The 24,534-nt window shown below is 37.2% G+C and overlaps 1 protein-coding gene across 2 annotated transcripts in view; it reads right to left on the bottom strand.

Moving 5' to 3' along the window:
• MYPN (myopalladin) overlaps window positions 1-24,534 on the bottom strand; it is a 91,390-nt gene that overhangs the window by 5,596 nt on the left and 61,260 nt on the right. For both annotated transcript variants that reach the window (XM_016127347.2, XM_016127345.2), the window contains exons 8-17: window positions 23,412-23,435; window positions 21,485-21,601; window positions 20,612-20,984; window positions 13,758-14,345; window positions 13,269-13,407; window positions 6,439-6,660; window positions 5,006-5,155; window positions 4,018-4,100; window positions 2,702-2,828; window positions 1,326-1,533 (exon numbers count right to left, since the gene is read on the bottom strand). In XM_016127347.2, the coding sequence (XP_015982833.2) occupies window positions 1,326-1,533; window positions 2,702-2,828; window positions 4,018-4,100; window positions 5,006-5,155; window positions 6,439-6,660; window positions 13,269-13,407; window positions 13,758-14,345; window positions 20,612-20,984; window positions 21,485-21,601; window positions 23,412-23,435 (2,031 nt within the window). The remainder of the gene's footprint in view (window positions 1-1,325; window positions 1,534-2,701; window positions 2,829-4,017; window positions 4,101-5,005; window positions 5,156-6,438; window positions 6,661-13,268; window positions 13,408-13,757; window positions 14,346-20,611; window positions 20,985-21,484; window positions 21,602-23,411; window positions 23,436-24,534) is intronic.

The following is a 24,534-nucleotide window of genomic DNA, read 5'->3' on the forward strand; positions in this document are numbered from 1 at the left end:
AAATGATTAAAAAAGAAATGAGGAAATTGTCTCTGCACATCCTATGAGAGACAACACTCAAAGATCCACACAGGAGATGCGAATGGTAAGTGTCGAATTTACGGTGTTTCTTTTGTAGCTCAGCAGTGAATTTTGAGAAAATATATGTTATGTACTGAATATATCCTTTTTCTTTTTAACAGGAGTTTATTTTATATGCTTCCTAGGAGGGTTTTTTTTTGGGGGGGTGGAGAGGGAAGAACCAGTTAAGGCAAAGATATCTCATATTTCAGGGTTCCAGAGTCAATATTTTAGCAAAATAGGGTGGGGGGGGGGGAGCAAAAGCTAAATCCTTGCAAAATGAGCTTGTTCTACTCTATTGGTAAGAATAAATTATAAGTGAGACAAAGAAAACCATATAATGGGGGAAACACCCACTAGCCTGGAGAGAGGATTAGCATGCTGAAGCCACCCTGATTTCCTTTAGGAGCCACATGTGGGAGAAAACCCAGCACTAGAGTTTGTATATTCTGAAATCTAATTCTGGTAGGACTACTGCTTCGAAGAGTGGGTACCACTTAGGTTGACAATGGCTTGTCCTTATTTGTAGGCATTACAGTGTTGTGTTCACATTATTGTATAAGGTAAAGTTTCATTTGTTTAGTTATCAACTCAACATTTGTCGAGTGACTTCCATGTTCCAGGCAGAGTCAGACACCAGAGATACTCAGGAGAACAAGTCAGAATCCTTGACCTTAGAAGCTCATAGTCTCTTCAGGGAGGCAAAGGAATAAACAATTACATAGAAGGTAGCAAGTACTGTTTAGAGTCTCTCCTTTTCTAAGTGCTATGGAAACAGAAGAGTGATATGCCTGGTGGATCCACTGTGCTTTGATGGTGACATTTACATTAAGCCTTAGAGAATAAGTATGAGGTTGCTAGGCAGAGAAGGGCATTCCAGATAGAGGGACCACTGATGTAAAAGCAGAGAAGCTTGGAGGGTAGAGTGGGGAAGAGCCTCATATATTTTAGGAGTAATGAACTATATAGGGCAAGCGACTTGAATTTAGTAATAGTTAATTAATTAATTAATTAACTGAATAATTAACTATTACAATAGCTCTCATTTATTGCATGCATAATATGCACAAGGTACCCTATTATGTTTTTAGCTTACTGATATATCTTTGAAAGCAATTTACAGAATATGGCCCTTATTAGAGTGAAGTAGAAACTGAGACTATACTTGGTAGGCAAAGGACTAAGGAATTCTGTCAGATGCTCTGCATATTTGGGCAATAACTTTGGAGGCAGTTACAGTTAGGAGTTCCAGTAGCAAACCTTACCTACGACAGTGAGCTCGAGACTAAAGGAATTCTGTCCGGTTTTGTTGGTAGCAATGCACGTATAGGTGCCCGCGTCATGTTGAGTGAGTGGGTCAATGAGCAGAGAGTGGACTCCAGTCTCCCTGACCAGCATCTTGTGGGAGGCGTCTGGTAGCACAGGTTGGCCATTGAGCAGCCACGTCAGCTCTGGGGGTGGTAAGCCACTAACCTAATAAAAAACAGGACAGCTGAGGCAAATGACAGACTGATGACAGGCAGATTTATTTGGTGGCTGAATTCTTCATCCTTGTCTGGCACCAAATGGACAATGAGAGAAAACATGGAGTGGTGAAAGGGGAATCAGGACAAGAGGGATCTGGATGAATGGCCATGTGAAATCAAGCTGTTTAGTATCTTGACCCCAATTAAGGTTGCGATTATATTCTGGATTAGAATAAATAAGAATTAAAAACCTGCAGTATCAGTTTCAGAGATGATATATTGCTTACATACCTAATGAGCATAGGTAGCCTAGAAAAGGGCAAATGTTAAACCAGTATTCTCCGGCCTTGCTGCATATTATAATCATGTGGGGCACATTTGAAAATCCCAATGTCCATTTACAATATTAAATCAGAATCTCTGGGGATGGGACCCAGGCATGGGTATCTTTTAGAATTTAGGGTGGAAGAAGTAATAATCAATCCGAGATATTATTTAGGTGGCTGTTGGGAGAGCAAATATCACCAAGAGAAGTGGACTCTATAAATGCTTAAACTCAAGCCTTTACTAATTTGCATCTAAATTTTCCATAGCATTCTGCATCTTTGTCTGGAGCTGAAGGGGTGGCTTAAGTTTCTCATCATACTGAGAGATAACTACGCTGCTCAACTGGACCAGTTTCTGACCAAAAAATTAATATGGAAAGCTGTGTTGATTAGTATGAGAAACTAGCATCTATTGTCATAAACTGCCTTAGAGCCATCTTTTCATGACTGTAATTTTTTCAAAGGCTATACCTGAAAGCAATTCACTCCAAGGATACAAAAATCACACTTTTGGTTTTATAGTAATAAAGAATTTCCAGGTATCATATGGAAAATGGCTGAATCATATCACCTCTTTGGTTGTCTTTTACCAACACAGGGTTAACTCATACAATACCAATGTAATTTTCATTAACATATAAAGACTTAAAAATTTTATGAAATACTTTTGTCTGGTATTAAACGCTCCAAAAGAGCCTTGTATAACAAAAGTAATCTCTTTCCTTTCCCCAGTCCCCGTTTCCTTGAAAAAGATAAATACCATAAAAAGAATACAAACAAAAATAAGTATAAACAAACAATTGCAAAATGTGAACAGCTTTGGAACCAAGGATGAATGCTAGAGGCTACCTTACAGTCCAGCCGACAGAGGCGCCCCTCGTGAGCTACCATATCTCCAGGAGCCTGCAGGAAATGTGGTCGGAAAAAGCGTTCCTGTAGGGGCTCCTTGTCTCTTTCTTGCACTCGGGACCTTCCTCTATAACAACAAATATGTTCATGTATTAAATATAGAAACCAGTTTACAAATTTATGACAGTAAGTATTTAGGCATGGCCATAGGGTCTGGAGAACAGACTCCCCCCCACCTCCCCAGGGGATGAGAGAAGGGAAAGGGAATTGCTGGACTATAAGCAAATGATAAATAATGGTGTGGAACTGATATAATGAACAAAGTGCTAAGTATCTGATATATTGTAGGATTATCTTGTGAGATCTGTAATCAAATAAACAGGCTTTAGCTTCTTTGTCTCTGAAGTCATTCTGGGTTAAGTGGCTCAGCTTCTCTTGCCTTGGTTTTGACCAGTTGTTCAATAGTTTCAAAATAAACAAATAAATCAGTATTTAATCTGTTCCTCAAATGAGAGCCAAAAGAGAAGTCTTGTTTATTACCCAGAACGAGGCAGCTGCAATCCCTGTGTCTCTGAGTAATAAAACTTAACCTGGCTATAAATTATGGTAGACCATTAAAGATTATCATGAATTTAAACTGGTTAACACTGACCAACAGTAACAGCTGTTTTTGAAAATAAAATTAAGAAGTATAGTTGCAACGGTGGTGAAATACTGTATCTGAAACATGGGTCACTATTTTTGTTCCTTCGGTAAGTCAAATTTAATTCATCCATGTCAGCAACTATGGAATGCTTTGCTAAGACTTTATGGCACCATAAGACTCAAGGCAAAGCCAGTCTCTTTCTTCTTAGTGGTTAGAAAATCAGAGAGGAAGAAAGCCAAGTGCTATACCGGAGACAATTGTTAGAGACAACAACAGAAATATTCAGCTTATATCCATAGAGTCATTAACTTAGGTTTCTGTTTTATTAAAGATAGTAACGTAATTAAAGAGTCTGCTTTATATATTATGTACAATGATGCTACTGATGTTACAAAGTTTGAACCTTTAAAAGGGTGCCACGGGCCAGTACTTCTCAAATTTAATGTGTTTGTGAATCACCTGGGGATCTTATTAAAATGTGATTCTGATTCAGTAGGTCTGGCGTGGGGCTTGGGATTTTGCATTTATAACGAGCTTCCGGCTGATGCTGATGCTACAGGTGGAGGACTACTCTTTAAGTAACAATTTGCAGATCCAATACTTTGGTGCTCATTGTGGTAGGTGAGTGTTTGGGAGGAGCTAGAGAAGGGAGATTTTTTATTATCTTTACCTGTGAGACTGACCAGCAGATGTTAGTCGATTGCGAATAGGCAAACTTTGTACCATTAAGTGGCCAGAACAGCTGATTCTTCCCTAAGACACAGAAAATGAACAAAATTAAAATAAGAAGAATTACAAAATTTTTTTTGGTTTATATAAATTTTCATGGACTGGAAAATTATGAACACTGTGGCTAATTATTACAAGTTTTTTTTTTGTAGGGGTTGGGGAGGGAATCTTTAAATTACTATTATTATTCCAGAGGGAAGCGTATTTAAGAATATTGTGATGACTTTCATTTTTAAGCTGAGAAATGAACAGAGAACAAATGCAAAAAATTGAATTCTCGTGCACTAACATTGTCTGTGGCCACATTGAGAGATCATAGCCAAGTGTTTTCAGCCTTTCTTCAGTAGAGATTATCTTCAAAACTAACATTTTAATAGGGAGAGTGGGTGAGAGTAGAAATTATAGTTCTGTATGTCCTATTCTAATAGTAGTTGAAGATATTTATTCAGCTGTATGTTTTAGGGGAAGTTTAAACCTTGGTCTCATTCAGAAAAGGAAAGTGAAAGATTATGGCTTTCCAACTTTTATGGGAATGGGGGGAGGAGATTATGAGTTTTGAGGGATATTTGCAAAGACTTTGTGAAGTAATTTGCTTATTTTCTAAAGAAAAAAAACTCATTCTTTGATAGAATGATTTGTTGACTCTTCAAGAGAGTCAATTGGTTGATAAATGCAAGATTTAGCCCAATAGGTCTGGAAGGTATACATAGGGAATAGATACTACTAATGTCCTTTGACAAAGGCTGAAGGGTTAAGTGAGCCATCAGTGGCTAACTAGTCTTTTAAATTGTGTTACACACAATCACAGTGTTTCTCATTCATTTTCCTCAGCAATCCTTAGTAACTCCCACTTTTCAAGGTCTCATTCACAGTGACGTCACTGCTCCTTCCTCAGAGTGCTGCATAACTTTGAACCCCTGTGTCTCCACCTGGGGGTTGGCTGCCATGATGGTGTAGTTGCCATCATCATCACTGGTGGTGGATTCGATGTGCAGAGAACATGTCCCATCTCCTTCTCGCCTCATTTTGCAGTGCTCATTTCTCTTTGAAATCTGCTTCCCATCTTTGAACCAGTAAACCTGAAATGAAAGATAATCAAGGAGAATATACATTATTCTGTATATCTTTAGAGGATAATGAAGTAAGAAATAGGGTGAGGCAAGGGCTGATTGTTATCTCTATAAGTGACTCATCTCCTATAGAGCACTTGGAAAAAGTTATAAAACATATTAAAAACAGTATTTGTACATGTATGCTCCTGCACTTGCATTTGTACAATACTTAAGTCAAAAATTCTAGATATGTTGTTGAATTGTACACCTGAAACTTACTGGATTTCGTTAACCAATATCACCATAAAAAAAAATTATATAATTTAGGATTGAGAGAAAGCTTGTGACTATTTTAATTTTACTTTATAATTACTTAAAAAGTCACCCTAAGAACCAGATGTGTCTTCAGTTGCAAAATAATGAAAACCAGGAGCCTGAATCTTTTCCATTTTCCTATCTATCCTATTACAAGCTCAGGCCTTCTGCAATTCCAGATTTCAGGGCCTAGCATAGCTCAGCTCGCTTGAAAGGATGGTATGGTTTATTATACCAAGTGGAATGAGGCCAGGATTCACTTACTAAATTTCTCATCTGGCTAAAATTTAAATACGTATATTTTTCATGTTAAGTTCTGCAAGTGTCAAGGAGATCTCGGAGTAGGGGAGATGAAGCGGTGATGCGGAGGGGGTGGTTGGATAAAATACTGTTGCAGCTGTCCTCCTCTGTATTTCTTGGTTACCTAACTATACATGATAGTGCCATGCTAATGTCTGTGAAAGAAGAGCAGAGAGATCCCCTGCTGTAGCCATACCGGTGTAAATCCTTCTCTCAGCTGCCTGCCAAAAAATCTGGTGACTCATAAGATTTTTCTGCAGCCAGTGATAATGATATGACATTTTCAGCGTTTACCAACCCAATAGTAATGATACAAATATAGCTCACTTTGTACAAAAACAGGCACACTGTGGATATTCAATAGATGTTAAATAAAAATAAAAATATCAATTTGGCAAGTTTGATGGCTAAGAGAATCAACCGCTCAAAACAGAGGATCATGAATAAGAGGTTTATTTTAAAATTTTAATAAAATTCTAATTTATCCATAAGTCTGATTTTGGGGGGCCTGAATATTTAACAATACTATCCTGAATGTCTGTCTTTAGTCAAATTATCTGGGCTTTGTTAATTTTCTGGTATTGGTTTTTCTTCCCTCTGTAGATACTTCACTAGAGTCTGATAAGACTTCCTTGAAGGTACTGACTACAGTTCTGTGCTGTTGGTTGGCCAACTGACTTGTCATTTTCCCCTACCTTTGGAACAGGTATTCCAACAATTTTGCAGGTGAATGTGACTGGAGAGCCTTCTGTGACCCGGAAGTGCTTGAGTCTTTTGTCAAAGATGGGAGCAATACACTTGCCCGTGGGAATCTCGTCATGCTGGATTTCATCATCTGATTCATCCACAGGGGTACGTTCCAAGCGAAACTCTATCTCATTCATCAGTCTCTGCTCGAAGCTTGAAATTTTGTACTCCTGTCAAAATGGCAAACACATTTCAATTTCAATTTCTATGAGTGAGGAAGATGTCTATCAGTATAATTTGAAGATGTAACTTTTTAAGCTTCAGATGTTAGATTAATATCATGGAACCCCAATAAACCAGGCATGTTCCATTTCCAGTTCCTCACCATGGAGCACTAAAGGAGAGTTCAGTGTCTCTACTATAACCCCAAACTGCCTTAGTGAATTCTGATTCCTCACCTTGAGCATGGAGCCCCAGTAGAATCCTGTAGGGAATGGAATGAAGATGGAATGTAATTTCCACAACTACTAATGTAATTTCCACAACTATTAATGCCCATTTCAATATGTAGACCTGCCTATGTGGTATTTTGGCAAAGTTATTCTGAACTGCATTCTGAGGCATCACCAATTTCCTGTCTCTACTGGACTTTCCCAATTGCATACATGAGGAAAACCTGTCTCGAATGAGTCTTCCTCGACTCCGAATCCACCTTCACTGCCACTCTCTGCTCCCAGAGCGGGAGGTGATTAAAACAGAACACTCAATGTGAGTATTTAAAAACTCTTTGTAACTATGCACTGAGCCTACAGTTCTAAACAGATTTTTACTGGAAGTTTCTATTGAGGCACCCAAGGTGGGCTGGATATCAGAACACAGATGAGCTGGGAGACAAACTATTCTCCAGGAATTTCAAAGCAGATGCTTGAGGATAGGTTAGATGATTTCAAGCCTTCCCCCTCATCAAAAATACAAAAGAGTCAGGAGGGAGAAGATCTAATAAGAGGACTTTAGAGAGAATTATTGTCTGTGAGTCTCCTACCTGCACTTCCAGCCCCAGGGTACCTTTCACCTCAAGTCTAGCAAGGAAGATTAAAAAGGCCCATTGGAGAGCTTGCTGTGTTCCTACAGTGGGCTGGTATCTGACTCCTGCCTAGGAAATGTAGACTGAGGAGCAAGGTGGCTTTTTGAATATGCACTCCTGCACTGTGTCAGGGCAGAGGACCTGTGATGGTTCTCGCCAAGCACAAGTAGGCCACATAAGACACAAAACCAGTGTGGGGTCAGCTTTCATCTCTTCATAGTTGGAAAAGAGAGTCAGCGATAGCAGTTAGTGATGTGGGGGAGGAGGAGAAAGCAAAAAAGAGAGAAGCTGGCCACACTTCCTTTCCTGTCTTTTTAGGTTTCTGGGGTGGTGGTGGGGGTGTTAGTGTGTGGGGTTTTCATTTTGAACAAGGATTGGAATTTTGATAACTACAAGGACTGGAAATTTTTATATTTTGCAACAGAGTAACCATAGAATTTTATATGAACTAGAAATGGTCAAAATTTTTTGAGATTGCCTCACATTTGAGACTTCCAGGGACAGGAGAAGAAAGAACCCCATTAGATAAATTTAAAGGAATAACGGGAGAAAAAATAAATTTCTTTTTAGAAATACCTGTTTAATATATCGGTTATATGATATAACGTGTATATTGCAGATGAGCAAAAAGTAAGAATATTCTAGGTCAAGGAGTTTCCATGAAAGATTTCATAAAATATTTGGAAAGTAGAAACTCAGGAACAAGGAAACCATGCAACTGTGTGGCAGGGGTATGTGGCTTGTTACTACAGCACTGAGTTTTTACATCTGAGATGTTAATAAAGATTCACACCACCCCAAAGCAGGACCTGACAGGTTTTTTTTTGTAGTGTTTTGCAGCTAAGAGTTGATTATCCCTATTACACATAAATCAAGGTTGCCATTCCAAGTTATGATTGATGGGGCTGAGATTTTGTAAGGAAATTTGCAAACACAAGTAATATGTTTAAGTTAAATTTATAGGTACTTTCTGCACTATTCTGTGCAAAGGTTGCACCACTGACTCACTGGCGGTAGATGGGCATTTTGACTTTCCAGGACTGGATTTATGTTCCAGTCTCCATTTTCCCTTGCCTTGACCTCATTTGTGAGTAAAAGCAGGAGTTTCTGTATAAACTGCTTGTAGGTGATGCCTGTACTCAAAGGAGAGAATATTTTTCTGTATATATCTGGCATGTGTGGCAATCAAATCAATAATATATAACCCATTTTTTCCAGTCTTATATTAAAAAACTTAAGTAAAATGCATTTCATAGAATTCCAGTTGCTCTATGAAGGAGAATGAAAAGCTAAAATAACAATAATAATAAAATAATAATAATTTCAGAAAAATGTGCCACTTGAAAATCAAACCTTTTCAAAAGATATTCCTCTTAAGGCTGATAATCTGACAACTTGAACATTTCAATTTTTGAAACACAGCTGCAGAAATTTTCTTCAAGTTGGCAGGGTGGAGGAGAGTGCTTTCCTTATAGTGTAATGACATGTCTCAATCAGATATGACACTGCCAAGTTTCTGCATTTCCAAAACATGGGCCATAATCCAACACTCACTACCCCGAACTAACCACTGGCTTCCTCTACTCTGGGTTATGAGTCTGGGCTTGAGGGACAAATAATCAAATAAGATCAAACTATCTGGAAGAACCTGCTCAAAAAGTTCCCAACCAACTCTGGATACAATGTATAAAGAAAATCTTATGTATTAGAAAAAGTATTCTTTTATGTTCCAGGGAGAGCTACAGTATGGATAATAGAAAAAAGATTCCTAGATAAACTTGGAAGTTAACATACATAGATGATGTCTTCTTGTACTATTTACCTAATAATTACATGCTCTCTTCAAGAGGGATAATCAGGCTTCATTGCCTAATTCCTGTCTCTGCTGTCAAACTCTTAGTAAGCACCTATTACATGCTAAATATTATGATAAGCACTGGGGATACAACATTCTATAAAACATAGACTCTACTTTCAAGGAGGTTGCATGAAATACTTTAAATCCATTTTTTCCCCCTTAAGAATAAATAATTACTAAAAGATGCACAGATTTAGTTCATATTTAAATGTTCAGTTAACACCGGTTTTGCTTAATTTCAGGTGTTTTTTTTTTTTTTTGCCATGTGTAACTGCATTTTTTAAAAAAGTTTTCATCTTTTTAATCAGTTGATTACGGTAGATTGCTACCATAGTGAGTAATATCCACAATTAGGTATAATCAGAGTCTACAGAGTCAAGTGAGATATTTTCTATAGCTATGCAACAAATCTAAAATTTTCTACTTGGTCAAGAGTTTTATTACCCTATGTGAAACTAATAGAAATCCCATTGTTGTGTGTTAATTCAGCAAATATTCACTGAGCATCTCTTCTGTGCCAAACATAACAGGGTGCATCAACGAACAAGACACCCCCAATCCTAGCTCCCAGGGAGCTTGTGATTGGTGCATCCTGGATGGGCCCATGGCAGGCGACATTGGGACACTTCACTATCCAGCACCCATGGTCCTCCAGTGCCGTAGGTAGGAAACCTAAGGCTGATGGCTATGTGCAAGTCTTGTTAGAAAAAGAATGATGGCTAAACTATTTGCTCACAAAAGAGTATTTTCATAAAGAGTTTATGATAAAGGATGAAAGAGGTAAGATTTAAAAAGAGGAAATGATTAAGCAGCTTAGAGAAGAAGGAGACTGAGGAACAAAAGGCAGACCAAGAATTAGGTACTTATTCTTTTTTCCTCTGTCATACAGGGCAGTTATCTGGGAACTGCAGACAGTGTTAAAGAAGCATTAATTTTAAAAGTGAGAGGAAGGAGTAGAGTAAAGGAATGGGAAGGTTTTCAGAGAAATGAGGTCAAGGAGGAAAGTTGTAATAAGACATTAAGTGTGCGTATATGTGTGTGTAGATTTAGAAATTAACTACCAGCAAATAACAGGTTGGAGAGCATAATGCTAAGTCATGTGCAAATTAAAATCATTGACCATGAAGGCTCCAGTACGTTTTGTAATTCTGGGTTCCCTTGACTCTCAGATTCACCTTGCTAACCTAAACCATTTAAATTTTTTTGATGTCCGGTGAGGATCCACTGGTGGTGAATGATATCCCTCAAAATAAGAAATAATGCAGCTTAAAATTTTGAAATTGGTCACCTCTCTCTTGGCTTATCCCCAACCCTAAGAAACTTGTCGGTTTAGAAAGCTAAACATTTTTATAAATATGAATATCTGAATGGATAAATATGAATATCTGAATAAATATGAACATCTGATGACATCTTGTATTGCACAAAGTTCTAAGAACCAACAAACAAATGTTAATTGCTAATGATAAATGTTATATAAAAATTAATTAAAGGATGATGCTAGAATATTACAACAGAGAAATAAAAGTGGTATCTATATCAAAGAAAACTCATTTCCTAAAAACTATTTTAGAAGTTCGAATTCTGAGGATAAAATTGTTTTTAGTTAATAATATTCATTTTTCAAGGACTTCTGATTTATTTTCATGCTCAGCATGATGCAGTAATGCTAGATGACACAAATGTCCTAGGACAGATACTAATTCTTCATTTGCTTAGGAATAACAAAAGGCAAGAGAGTCCAGCTTTCTGGATTTAAAAGCAAAAAAAGGAAAAAGAACACAAAACAAATGCATACTCTTCAGAAAAAATCACTTGCTTCCCCCTTACGTGTGTAGACTACTATGGGAGTGAGAAAACAAATAATTTTGATTCCTGTGTCCCCAGACTGCAGGTATAGATGGCTGTCAATACACAAATGTTTCTTTATGATAGTTCTCTACTTTTCTAAACAAAATTTCTTCTTTTTAACTTTACCAATGTTCCAATTACATATTATACAGTTCTTCATGACATTTTCGCTTTCATTTACCAAGGCAGCAATGAACAAAGCAATATTATAGTACGGTTATTGTTTTATCTCTCGAAACTTCCTCAGAATCAACATCTACCAACCTAACGCAAGCATTCCACTTCTGACAGTTTCTTAGTTTCATGAATTGCATTTATGCAGCTTGGCTTTCATTATCCAAGGCATAGAATGCAGTCTTGGATCAATTCTGTAACTAATCTACCATAATAGTTCGCAGAAGAATACCGATGCATGTCACAGATATTCAGCTAGAGAGAACGAGATGTTCTTGAGACTGCCCTTAGTACCTGCTATTAGCCCTCAAGTTAATTTATGATGGTGGTTTAACAAAGAATTCTACCAGATTTTTGGCACTCAACCTATAGAAGTTCATATTTACATGTGCTCACATTTCAGGTAATTAAGAGAAAAACATAACTTTCTCTATGGATTAGCATGTATCTGCCTACAGACTAACTGTTAAAACAAAATCAAACAGCTCATGTGCTCACCTGGTATCATTTTTACAGGGTTCTAAGTGCTCCATCTCTGAGTTGTAAAAGACATAGGTTGAACATACCTCTGATTTCAATGACACTTAGAAGAATTAAGAACCACAAATGGATGACAGTATTATAGGAGGACAAATTTGCATTAGATAAAATGACATTTATGGGACTTAAAGGCAATTGTCATGAAACTGAAAAAAGGCCACAGAGTTTCAGGGGAAATGTGAAAGTGTCCTGGAGACCAGGGCTCTGGTTCTACTTTCACCACTGACAGTTTGACAACTTTGCCTCAGTTTCTATCTAGAAGACAGGAGAGAAGAATAGCTAGCTGCCTTGGAAATATGTATAATTTGGTGAATAATACATGAGAGGTATACTCGATTATGGCAAGCTTAAATATTCTGTTTCAATTCAATAATTATAAGTCGATTTAAAAAAGGTTTATGCATCACATTTTCAAAAGAATCCACTTGGTAAAAATTGCCCAACTTACAACATAATTGTAAGATACTGTATATCCATGGCCCACTCGAAGTAAGAGACAGAAAACAGCATATGGTCAGGGAAATCCGGAGCCTTATTTGTAACACTTAAGTCACAAATTCCACAATATTTGGAAAATTGTTTTGACTGAAATTTTATGTTATATTTCAAAATAGATTTTATGAGTTCCTACCTTGGGAAAAAAATTAAGAATTAGGTTACTAAAATGTAAACCTGCATTAAAAAAAAACCACTTCTTATGAAATGCAAAAATAAATGACTCGAATAAGAAAATACTCGGTTTATCTTTCTTTCATTCGACGTTCACATACAGCTTTCCTCTTTCCCTTTCAGTGTAAACACTTATTAGTGAGCAAGGATTTGTAAAGGTTGAACTACAGGATATTGCCTAATGGCTATTTCAGATGCTTCAACCTAATGTAAAGATTGAGAAGAAATGGTGAGCAGAACTCCAGGCACATTAGAAGTCAGATAAAGGACAGGTTAGAACCCATTTCCATAAAGTCTGGATGACCTCAAAGCTCAGATATTGAAACATCTCAAAGATGTGATGATGATTGCCAATACTGAACTGAGGATTGCTAGGATGGACAACAGACTATCTAAGCTCTTTCCTTCTTTAACCTATTCTGTTCTAGGTAAACACATGTAGACAGGTAAACTGAGTTAACTATTGGGGCAACCAAGAACTTTAGATCCATGTGGATGAGTTTCTTACACGACCCTTGGTTAATCTGTGCTCTCCCTTCCAAGACTGCAGTGTCAACCTCACTGAGGTCAGATGACCTGAGCATCCCAAGAAGAATAGATTTAAGCAAAATTATATTCCTTACAAAAAATTCCAATAAACAATCTGAATCCATCAATCATACCTGCTGGTTTGATTTGACATCACTGAAATTCATTTTTTTCCCCAAGTCTAGAATCACTGCATTCTTAGTTTCACGAATGTACTCATCATTCACTGGCTGAGGAGGTTTTGTATTTTTCTTCATTAGTCCCTGGGATGGCCTGTAAAATAAATTCAGACATGACACACCCATGAAAAGCACTGCCCAATGTACAAAGGCCTATAAATCAGAGACAGAAATGGCAACCAGACAACCAGCAGTCATCAAGCACTTATGGAGGGCATTTTGTGTGAAAGTTGAGCCCTAGATCTGTGTTTGTAGAGGTATTTTCAATGTTTAAATTACTTAAAATTATTTAAAGTAACCATGTCCTTTGTCCGTTTTGTGTCTAAGAGATAAGATTATCTAGAAATCCTCTAAATGGGGGTCTTGTCCCAGACCAAGCTATTTTATGCATGTGTCTCTTCCTAATTGTCATCTTTTACATCAATAAACCTCACCGACACTTACGTGGATGGTGCACTTCTAGGCAGCCCCATAGCATTGGTGGGTGGGATGGCAGGGAGAGAAGGCAGAACAGAGCTGAGGAAAGCCACTGGGTTCTGAATCCGGCTGGTGGGAGAGACAGGAGCTGGGGACACACAGCGAGGCTGAAACTGGTTTCCACTGGAGATGGAAAATATGAATGGCGGTTGTGCTGGCTCTGTTGGACCTGAAGGAGGTGGCTCACTTTGGGTGGAGACTCCTGGAGATTTGGTTTGCACGGAGGGGTGAGAAACTAATAGGCTTTCTTTGCTCACTGTCCTCTGAATGGCTTGAGGAGTGCTGCTCAGGGTGAACACTGGAGAGCTGGAAGGGGACACAGATGCCACAGTGGTGTTCGTGGAGGGGAAGAAATGCTTTGGCCGGGCCAAGCTGAACGTCTGTGATGAGGGGGCCTTCACAGGCTTGCTGGACATTGTCACTGCCGGGGGAACAGTGGAGTTCAAAACACTCATGTTGAAAGGAAATTCCTTAGGAGACGAAGGAGATGGGTTTTGCAACTGCTGTTGTTCCAGTAAGACTTGGTTGTGAAGCTGTTGTAGCTGACTGGAATCGCTGCGCACAGAACAAGAGTGAGGAGAGAGAAGGGAAATTGTCGCCATCAGCCTTGCCCTTCAGAAAATGTGCAGACTGTTTGTTTATAACTTTATGCTGAGTAAGAACACACAACCAAGTTGCCAGGACTCAGCTAACCAATTCCTCATATGTCGTTTGTCTCTCCTTCCTTCTAAATCTGTTTTATTGTCAGTAAGAAGAAAAGAGACCACTGCGATGCACAACTCTAAGAGTCATCATTCACATATTCTTTGTCTTGTGACCCTGGAGTTGTGCAACATAGCAGCCTAATTTTAATGTTACAAACTAGGAAAAAAGAAACCGAAACAATGGTCTTCTTGTTGGGAGTGCTCAAAGTTCTGAGATGAGCTGATAGTATCTCAGCTTTGAACAGAGAACTGGGTTATACTCTGATGTGAGTTACTGAAGGATGTGCTGTATTCGTCACTCTGCCTTGTTTTAGAGCAAATCTTAACAAAGCAGCTGGACGAGTCTTAGTGTCTCTCATCCTCTCCCAACAACAAAGCTTTATAGATAAGGTGGCCGTAAGTCCTGATTCATCCTAGACTGTCCTGGTTGACGCCTTTTACTTGGCATAATAATTAATAGTGCTCTTTCACTCTAAAAAATGTCATGGTTTGAATAATAAATTATATGGTTTTCTTAATTATACACATTGTCTTACACTTTTCTTGTTCCTGAAAGGAGAAAGAAGGTCAAACTGGGAGCAGTTTCTCCATTTATAGGAACCTCGGTCACAGAAGCATTACCTGATTTGCTTTAAGTCTCACAGTCTATTTAATTCCTTAGTAAACAAGTTATTTTTTAAGAATAAAAATGTCTAAGAATTGTATATTCATGAAGTTGTCAGGGCTGTCAAACTATTAGGAGAATCTATTCTTGAATGAATAACCATAGGAAGATCCACCAGTACTCCAAGACTACTGTGGTTTTATGTTCTTCAGAAATATAAGTTGCTTCTGATATAGAAGGTGATCTATTGAATATGAGATCTATTAAAAGCAAAAGGTTTTGTATTTGCATACCATCAAGAAAGACAATACCAACAGCGATAATGTTGACATAGAAGGTTCTCGAAACCTTGATTTTTCTTAATTCTGGATTTTGAGACCCTTTTCCTTCCTGTCTTTAACAATTCTAATACTCCATATATGGAAAAGTAACTTCAAAAAGTAGAGACCCATCTTTGTTTTCATTACTGCTGTCAAATACTACGTACTGTGCCATCTTTGTTTATCTATGAATACTTTTGTCTTGAGTTAAACTAGGAATTCAGGAGTACTAGCCACTTGCCACAGTAACTTTCTTCTCCTCCTCCTTTTTTAGAAATGAGCATTTAGGCTGAGAGAATAAAGTAATATAATTAAAAATTAATTAAACTTTTAAATTTGATCATAGGTGAAAGATTCAACCATTAAGAAAAACAGAAATATCTCTGTTAGATTATCCTTAGAAAAATATATACAGTTAATATTGTTTCTGCTGGTGCTGGCTTTTCCAATGGCATGAAAATACAAAACCTTTACATTTTTAATGGACCTTATATTTGGCAGGTCACATTGTGTGAGTGCTATGGCATAAGGCAATGCCATGTAGTTTGCAGGACTTGCTTGTATTGTAGTCTGAGTAAATTTTAATTTGATGCATTGCATAAATATTTTATTATGGTTATGGAAGTAGAAGAAGTTGTATATGAAAAGCAAGTGATCATAGACAGATAAGGACGATAAAAAGGGGCTGGGGAGTCATTTGGTATTGATTGTCTCATTTTCCTTTCGTTCCCACTGAACATAAACTAAGAATCAGCTTTTTTACTTAAGCGGGATTCAAGTGGCCTGTTAACCCTTATCATTCAGTACAGTCAGTATAATTGATTACAGGGGAGGGTCACAAAACTTATACATAACAAATTGTTTTGATTATCTAAGATTATGTAAGAATTCATTTGAGAACAATGCATCTTTTTGTTTGAACACTTTTTAAAAATTTTATTAAACTCTGTTGTTTCAAAAGAGATTTAAAACAACTGTTTAGATTCACTTATTCAATACATCAAGGCAAGGTGTCAATTCCATTATTTAACCTTCTATGTGTCTGCTTTACCAGATACCTCAAGAGATACAAATGCTCTTGAGATAGCATGAGCTATTCAGAACTCAAAAAACTTACCATATATACATATAGTACAAATAACTAGTGGTCATTTACAGATAACCTAAGGAACTTACTATCTAGTAATAAAAGCACAAAGTTAATACAAGAATAAAGGGAGGGAAGATTAATTACATAGCATACCAGTTAGAAAATCCTGAGTAACCCCTCTAATTCAAAGTAACAGCCTGTTATAAATTGCTATAAACTCAGCTATCCATTTCTTGTTGCTATTAGAATTTCTGAAATAAGGTTTATACCCACGTTGTTGGGTTTTTTTCGGTAGATTTATCAGTTCTCTCTGGTTATTAAAAGTACCTTCTCTTTTTCCTCAACTTGACTTAAGCATTGTACTCTAGAATATGGGCTCTGCAGACACAGATTTAGGTCGTAATCCTGACTCTGTCACTCATTATCTGTGTGGCTTTGGGTAGTCTCTAGACTTTTCTGACTCTAATTTCCTCCTAAATAAAAGAGGAATAAGTAATATCTCTTCATGTTGTGAGAATCAATAAAATAAATCGCCAAAACATCTAAGTGGTCAATAAATGGAGGCTATTATATTTTTTACTTTCTGAACTACAAATATCAATTTTAAGATTTGTAAGAATAAAAATCAGTTTCAGAATTATAAGAATGCTTCTTGTGGTTTCTGAAATACAAAAGAATTTCTTAGGGATTTTGAACTGTCAAGATGAAATGTCAATGACAAACACAACAAAACAAACTTGGGATGCTGTACTGAGTACTTCTGAAAGCAATTTTGGCAACAACAATTTAGGGCAGTGCGTGCTCGAGCCAGCTCTGGATGGCTCTGGAGAGCAGATTCTGCACATCTCATCCCTATTCCCAGTTCAGTGACCTTCCTTTAGTAGCTACAAATCAGCCATGGTGGGAGGAAATTTGCAAATGCTACAAATCAGGGCTTCCCAGCCTCTGCCCATTGTTAAAACATTTGCCAACACATCACTGAGTAGGATCACTAATTCTTAGTAAATATGGCTCTGCAATCAGCTTTTAGCTGTGGTTTTAGCAGTGGTTGCGGTGCTGGCTGCACATTAGAATCACCTTGAGATCATAAGAGACAAACCAACCTCACAGATTTAGGCACCACTGCCCAGAGAGTTAATTGGCCTGGGAAAGGATCCAGGCATAGTTATTATTATCTTTAAAAATGTAGGTCAGTAGTTCTTAAACTTTAGTGAGCCTCAGAATTTTCTGGATGCTCTTGCTAAGACACAGATTTTTTTGAGCCCCACACCCTAGAACTTCTTATTCAGCAGGTCTGGAGCGGGGCCTGAGACTGCATTTTATTCAAACTCCCAGGCGATGCCAGTGCTGTAAGTAGCAAGGCTCTAGTTGATTCTAGCATACATCCAGGACTGAGATCCACTGCTCTGAAGAAACACTTATCCCCAAAGTACAGGCTTTCCCAGTACATTGTCATTTTTGTCTGACATTTTACTTACTTTAAATGTTAATTGTGTGTTTTTTTTTCCCCCCTGGGTGTGGAGGAGTAGGTGGGATGATAAAGGGTTATAATTCAGATTGTCCAATCTAGGCTTGTAGTTTCCAACCTGGCTGCACATTAAAATAATATGAGGAGAGATTCTGATTCAAGTGGGATGGAAAGCATAAATATTTTCTAAAAACTCCACATTTTATTCTAACGTGTAGCCAGGATGAAGAGTCATTGATCTAGACAGGTTGATATTAAAGTTGAAAATTTCAAAGTCTGAATTATCTAGTCTTTGATAATAACAGTGCTTAAAAATGACAGCTTCCCTTTCTACTACAGTTTTAAGATTTGTAAGAATTCTGTCTATTGTTCATATGAATGGCAAATTGAAGGAACAAGCAGAAAATTGTACCCTCGAGGAGATTATTCATAGAGTCAAAATATTTTAATGGAAAACCTAAAATTTTAAAACCAATGAGGCTAAAACCAGTAAGACAAGATTGTAGGCATGCGTGTGTGTGTGTGTGTGTGTGTGTGTGTGTGTGTGTGTGTGAGAGAGAGAGAGAGAGAGAGAGAGAGAGAGAGAGGATGCACATGTATCTATGCTAATGCAAACCTATATAACAATTAAGAGAAAACTTTAAAAAGACAACAATATTAAATAATTATCTAGTGCCAAGGGCTGGACATTTAGAGGATGTCACTACATAATTTAGTAGAAAGAATTTTTATATCCATTGAAAGTCTCATTTGAGAGATACTACTGGTTGACTATCTAATTTTCCCCTTTGTAAAATAACTCAGTTTTATTAATGGAGGCAACGTGTATAGCTAAAGACTATACTTCCCAACCTCCTTTGCAGCTAGTATAACATGTGATTAAGTTCTGGCCAAGATATAAGCAGAAGATTTTGGGTAAGACATAAGAAGGCTTCTTAAAAGGAGTCTGACATCAGGATTTCTACCTATTTGCCCTTCCTGCTGCTTGAAGTGCAGGTGTGATGACCAGACCACCATCAGCCATACTGGACCATGAGGAGACCTGAAGACAGCCAGTGCTAAAGATGGCAGAGCAGAAAGATAGAAGACTGTGTTCTTAATGACTATGGAACCATCATAACAGCCCCAGACTGCCCATGTAATTCCTTTATTTGAGAGAAAAATAAACCCTCATGTGTTTAATCCGCTGTTGTTTGGGTTTTCTGCAACATGAAGCTAAACCTTATCCTAACTGGTATACCAAATAGCTCCTAAACTGTCCTGAGTAAGAAGAGGCCCTACAAAGGAAGCAATTCCCAAGGAGATTGTTTCGGGTTACCTGTTCTCACAACTCCCTTCTCTGAGAACTGCCCCCATACATAGTTCTAATTTGATCCATCTGTCTCTTCTTTCTTCTAAACAAAAATCCTCTGTACTTGACCCGGTTGGACCAGTTGGTATTTGGAATTGAGCTGCTGAAAGTGATTTAATTAGCAATGGAACTTAACACAAATTGTGGTGTAAAATGTGACATGCCATGATGACCCAAATATGAATCGGTGAGTCTTCGGAGAGAGAAGTGGAGTGAATATGCAAAGAGGAAACCAGGAGGTTCTCAAGACACAGAAAGTGAGCAGGGACAGAAGCTGGACTGTTAGTTCTCATTCTGTGTGCAAGGCCCGGTTGTTTTGTTTACCATTCCTCCCTAAATCCCTACAATAACCTCTCCAACCCTTTTTACTTTAGGAGGATTCCTATTTCTTGGGATTGGCAGAACTTTGAAGGGACAGAGACATTTCTGGATGTGCCTTTCCACAAGGCATGTTTCATAACACTTAATTTAATGCCTTAAATTTTGCCTTAGGTGGTAGTGAGAAGAACATAAAACTTAACAACATGAACTGCTTTCAAGGAACATCTTGCAGTCAGCACTGAGAAAAACAAAATAGGAGCAATGATGCTGTAGATTTTAATGTTGATATTTAAAGGTTTATATAATTATAAACATAATTTTTTTTTATCATTTTGCTATGTGGATTACACCAAATATAACAGTAGTATCATGTTCTGTGTTTGCTTTACTATAGATAAACATTAAACATTGTAACACATCTCCAATGGAGACTTTCTAGACGGTTAGGGCAACGACTACATCAGGCTCCTGAAGTGAGTTTGAAATCATGACTTCTTCTTTCATCCCATTATATTAAAAAATAAAAAACCTTACTGTGGTTACTACAGCCCATCTAGACAGAGCAAATAACTATCTAAAAATATTAACTATCTTTTCCATAATGACTACAAAAGCTTAAGTTGAAGCAGAAATGGGAAATATAAAGATGAAATGACAGATTATAGGGATTATTAGATGCAAGAAAGGACTTTATAAGAAGAGTATAGAAATGCTTTACCTGGAGCTCTCTAATGTTGGACAAACATCTTTTTGAGCTAGTGTAGATGTAACATTTCTTGGAGGTAGAATATTAACGGTAAGGATGATAGTGATAACAGACTCACACTGATCTAAGGATTTGTGGTTTGCAAAGCATTTAACATGGGTTTTCTCATTTTATAATTCCCCTTTTCAGCTCCATCATTTTTAGGAAGGGAAGACTCAGAGAAGCTCATTGGTTATCCATTCTAACTTTTTACTTACAGTTTGGGTTTGGCCAGGACTGGAGGGGGCTCTTTGACTGGTGAAGAAGGCTCTGGGATTTTTGCTGCCTGTCCATTGAATCTCTCCAGGAAAGAATCAGGTCTGGTCTGGTTGGTGGTCACCATGCCACTCTCAGATGACGCTTCGCTTCTTTTGTCGTCTTCAGGCAGGTTGAAGTGTACACGGAGCCCAATCCTAGAGCTGGAACGGGGCTCATTGTGGTTCACCAGGACCCCTTCGAGTTTGGGTTTAGGAGGTTGTTCCACAGAAGGAGGCTCTGGGTTGGGCGGGGATGGCTGTTGCTCAGTAACAGCCAGATTGGTGGTAGAGCTGGCTGAGTGAAGAGACCCATTATGTCTGAGGTCTTCATTTCCTGAGAGGACAATAACAGGAGCTGAGCTGTAGCCTTACTCAATAAGACTGAGATAAGATTGTAACCATGAGTTGGGGCACGTGTTCAAACTAGGTGAATGTGCTAATGGGAAAACGCTTGTCAAAAACAGAGAACGTAATCTGGGGCATTAAAAAATGGTGAGCTTACAGGAAAAAACAAAAAACAAAAAACTGCATACAGATGTACCTTTTTGGAAAGAATATTAGAAGTTTATATAAGACCAAGGAGATATTTTCCTAGGGAGCATAAGAGATAACAATGGATGGTGGTGGTGGTGGTGGTAGTTATAAATCCAATAAGAAATTGAAAATTGAATATTGTTCAAGAACACTTTCATCAATAATTCAAAAAAAATTTTTTTTTAGGACAACCAAGTTAGCTTCATATGAAAAGTAGGAAGGAAAGATAATACAAACTCTCCATAATACTCATACGCAAATTCATGGTCTAAGTTGTTCTGGCATTTAGTGAATTCTTACCTCTTACATCTAGCTGTGCAATGCTTGACACCGTGCCATATTTGTTGCTTGCAGTACATGTGAAGCACCCGGAGTCTTCTGCAAAAACCTCAGCAATGACCAAAGTACAAATCTCCTCTAAATGCCAGTAAAACAGAATGGTTACTGACTTAACTATGGAAATGAAATTATGGAATTTACTGATATCAGTTGCTGATTCTATAAAAGTCAATATAAGAAGTTGATTATATTAATTGTTTGAAAATATTTCATCCACACAATTATTTGATTAAATTGTCTGATTGGCTAAATTTGTCAACTGACTAAATGAGTCAAAAGATATAGAACGAAGAACTCCATGTAGATAGACTATCGACAAAAGAATTTTATGACAATATAATATATGGTATATTATGGATTCTTTTCTATTTTTATGTCATCAGCCTAGATGACAAAAATAGAACTGAGAAACAGTAAACTTAAAAATCAGAAAAACACATTAGAAGTTAAAAAGGAGATTTGTGTGAAATTAAAGGATTAATAAAAACTTTTTTACACCCATTTCAATATTTCTGTGGGGAACCTTTGCAGTGAGGTAATTTTAAAGGAAGACCACAATTTATAACTAGATAATATATATCCTACTTAGCTAACAGTAATTAGTTATCATTCAGTAGACCTGACATTAAAAACAAAATTAATAAAACCATGGTCGTATTAGGAAAATCTTGGCATTTCAGTGTTCCATGATAACTGAATTGAATTAGGTATACAACCTTTAGGAAAACTGGTGACCACAGCAGACAGTGAGTATCTGCTCAATTACTTTACATCCACCTTCTTCCTTATAAATAGAATCCTAACTTTGTCCATTCTCCTTGGAGTGGTCATGTGCTTTAAGGCAAGGTGGCCTATTCCAGCCTCAGGTGGTAAATCACAATTGGTCATGCTAAGCCAGTCGTGCTAACTCTAGTCTTGCTAAGTAGTGGCATATGACACACAAATCCAGTCAATGAAATATTAGAGAAAGTCTCCTGGGAGTTTCTGGGGACATTTTCCTTGCTCTTAAAGGGGACAAAAGAGAATGTTATTCTCTGTTTTGGCCTCTGAATATTGTCATCTGTATGTTGTATCAATACTGTGGCAACTGTCTTGGGTATATGAGTAGAACCAGCCTAAGAAGATATGCTTAAGATGACAGAATGAAAATGGTAAAAAGGCTTGGCCCCTAATGATCTCCACGATGCTAAATTAACCAATCTCAAGACTGCCATTTCTTAGGGCATCTTGCTATGCAAGAAAATACATTTTTCTTATTGCTTAACCACTTTTAGTTAGGTCTTCTTTAGTTGCTGCCCAAAGAATCCTAAATGATGGAGAAGCAAAGTGGTTTTGGTGTCTTTCTTTCCTTCTTTTGAGCCTTTTGCTTATGCTTCCTTCTCTCTGTTCCCCTTCACAAACATTTGTTCTCTCTTCTTTCAGTAATTTGCTCTCAGAAAATAATCTGGCAAATTTATTCACACTACATTATTCCTGCTTGATAAGACAAAGTCTTCTGTCTGTAAAGGGTACTTGTATTATCCAAAGTAGAAGTAAGAATTCTCTGGCGGTGAGATTTTTAGATCATGGAGCTGGGAAAGGCAGGACTTGTTTTGGGCAGGAATCCTTTTTTAGTGACTCTGAAATTATTTTGCGTGTGAGACTGCCTAGTAAAAATGCCTGCTCTGAATGAAAGTGTTGGTTTGGTACTTTATTCTGAAACTTTATTTTTCACTTTTTCTTGATTCAGTGTAATTTCAACATGTTTCATTATTTATATACATATATAATTATATATATGTATATATAATATACACATATATAAAAATATATATAATTATTATGTGTATATATACATATATATAGTTACTTATCACGTACTAAGAATTAAAGTTAAAATGATCTTTACCTGGTTCTGCCATGGATCGAGGTTCTAAAAGAAAAAAAATTTAAAGAATCAGCATTTATTTTACCTAGAGGATATATTTTCATCAGAAGTTTCCTATAGAATTTCAGTCTCTTGCATACTCGTGAGTAATTTGATAAGAGTAATCTGTAAATGTTAGGTGAAATGACCTAAGCACCAATGACCTCGACAGGAACAGGACGGTTGTCACAGAAGGGCAGCAAGAGAGCAGCTAACTAAATGGTGTTGCTATATCTTGAGACACATCTGGGTTCCACTTGGGACACATAAACATCAGGTGAGGAAAAGTTACTGAGTTAGCTGGGATTCAGAAACAACTGGTACCTGTTCACCCTTATCTGGGAAAAAAGTTTCTGAAGACAGAGAGCTCATTTTCGGCTTTGTGACCTCACATCCTAATAAAATGTAGACTATACCTTCTTCTCTTGAGTTTCTAATATTAAGACCCTCAGGATAGATGACAACTTTCTTGAGAGCAGGTTCTTTATCTTAAAATTCTTTGGCATTCCTGAAAATGCCCACATGGTTGGTACTGCATACAGATGTTCAATTAATGTTTGAACTTTAATTGTTTAAACTTACTTTAATGTTTGAACTTATAATCTTCTGCACCGATAGAACCATTGAAAATTTTTTTCTCAGTTTAAATGGCATTCAGTATAGTTTGATTCATATATCATACTGATAGAAGTACTACTATTTTGTGAGAGACAGAAACAAATTAACAAAAAAGCAAATAAACTTCAATGTATTTTATGACCGAAATGGATCAAGGTGAAGGCACTAATATGATAAGAAAAGAAGAATTAACACTTGAATATATAAATAATTCTTACAATGAAAAATAATAAAAATCTAATATAAAAATGAGCAAAAGATGTGAACAGGTAATTTTAAAATAAAGAAATGCAAAGACCCAATAAATATTTTTAAAAAAGTCGTTCCACATCTAATTAGTGAAGTGCAGATTAAAACAAGTGTTCTCATTTTGGGGCCTATAAAATTAGTGAAGATAAAAAAAAAAAGTTTGATCTTCGTTGTTAGCGAAGGTGTGAGACAAAAAGCATTCCCATATATTGCTGGTTGTAGTAGATATAGCTACTAC

This window comes from Rousettus aegyptiacus, unplaced genomic scaffold (assembly GCF_014176215.1).
Source record: "Rousettus aegyptiacus isolate mRouAeg1 unplaced genomic scaffold, mRouAeg1.p scaffold_m13_p_6, whole genome shotgun sequence".
Taxonomy (NCBI): Eukaryota; Metazoa; Chordata; class Mammalia; order Chiroptera; family Pteropodidae; genus Rousettus; species Rousettus aegyptiacus.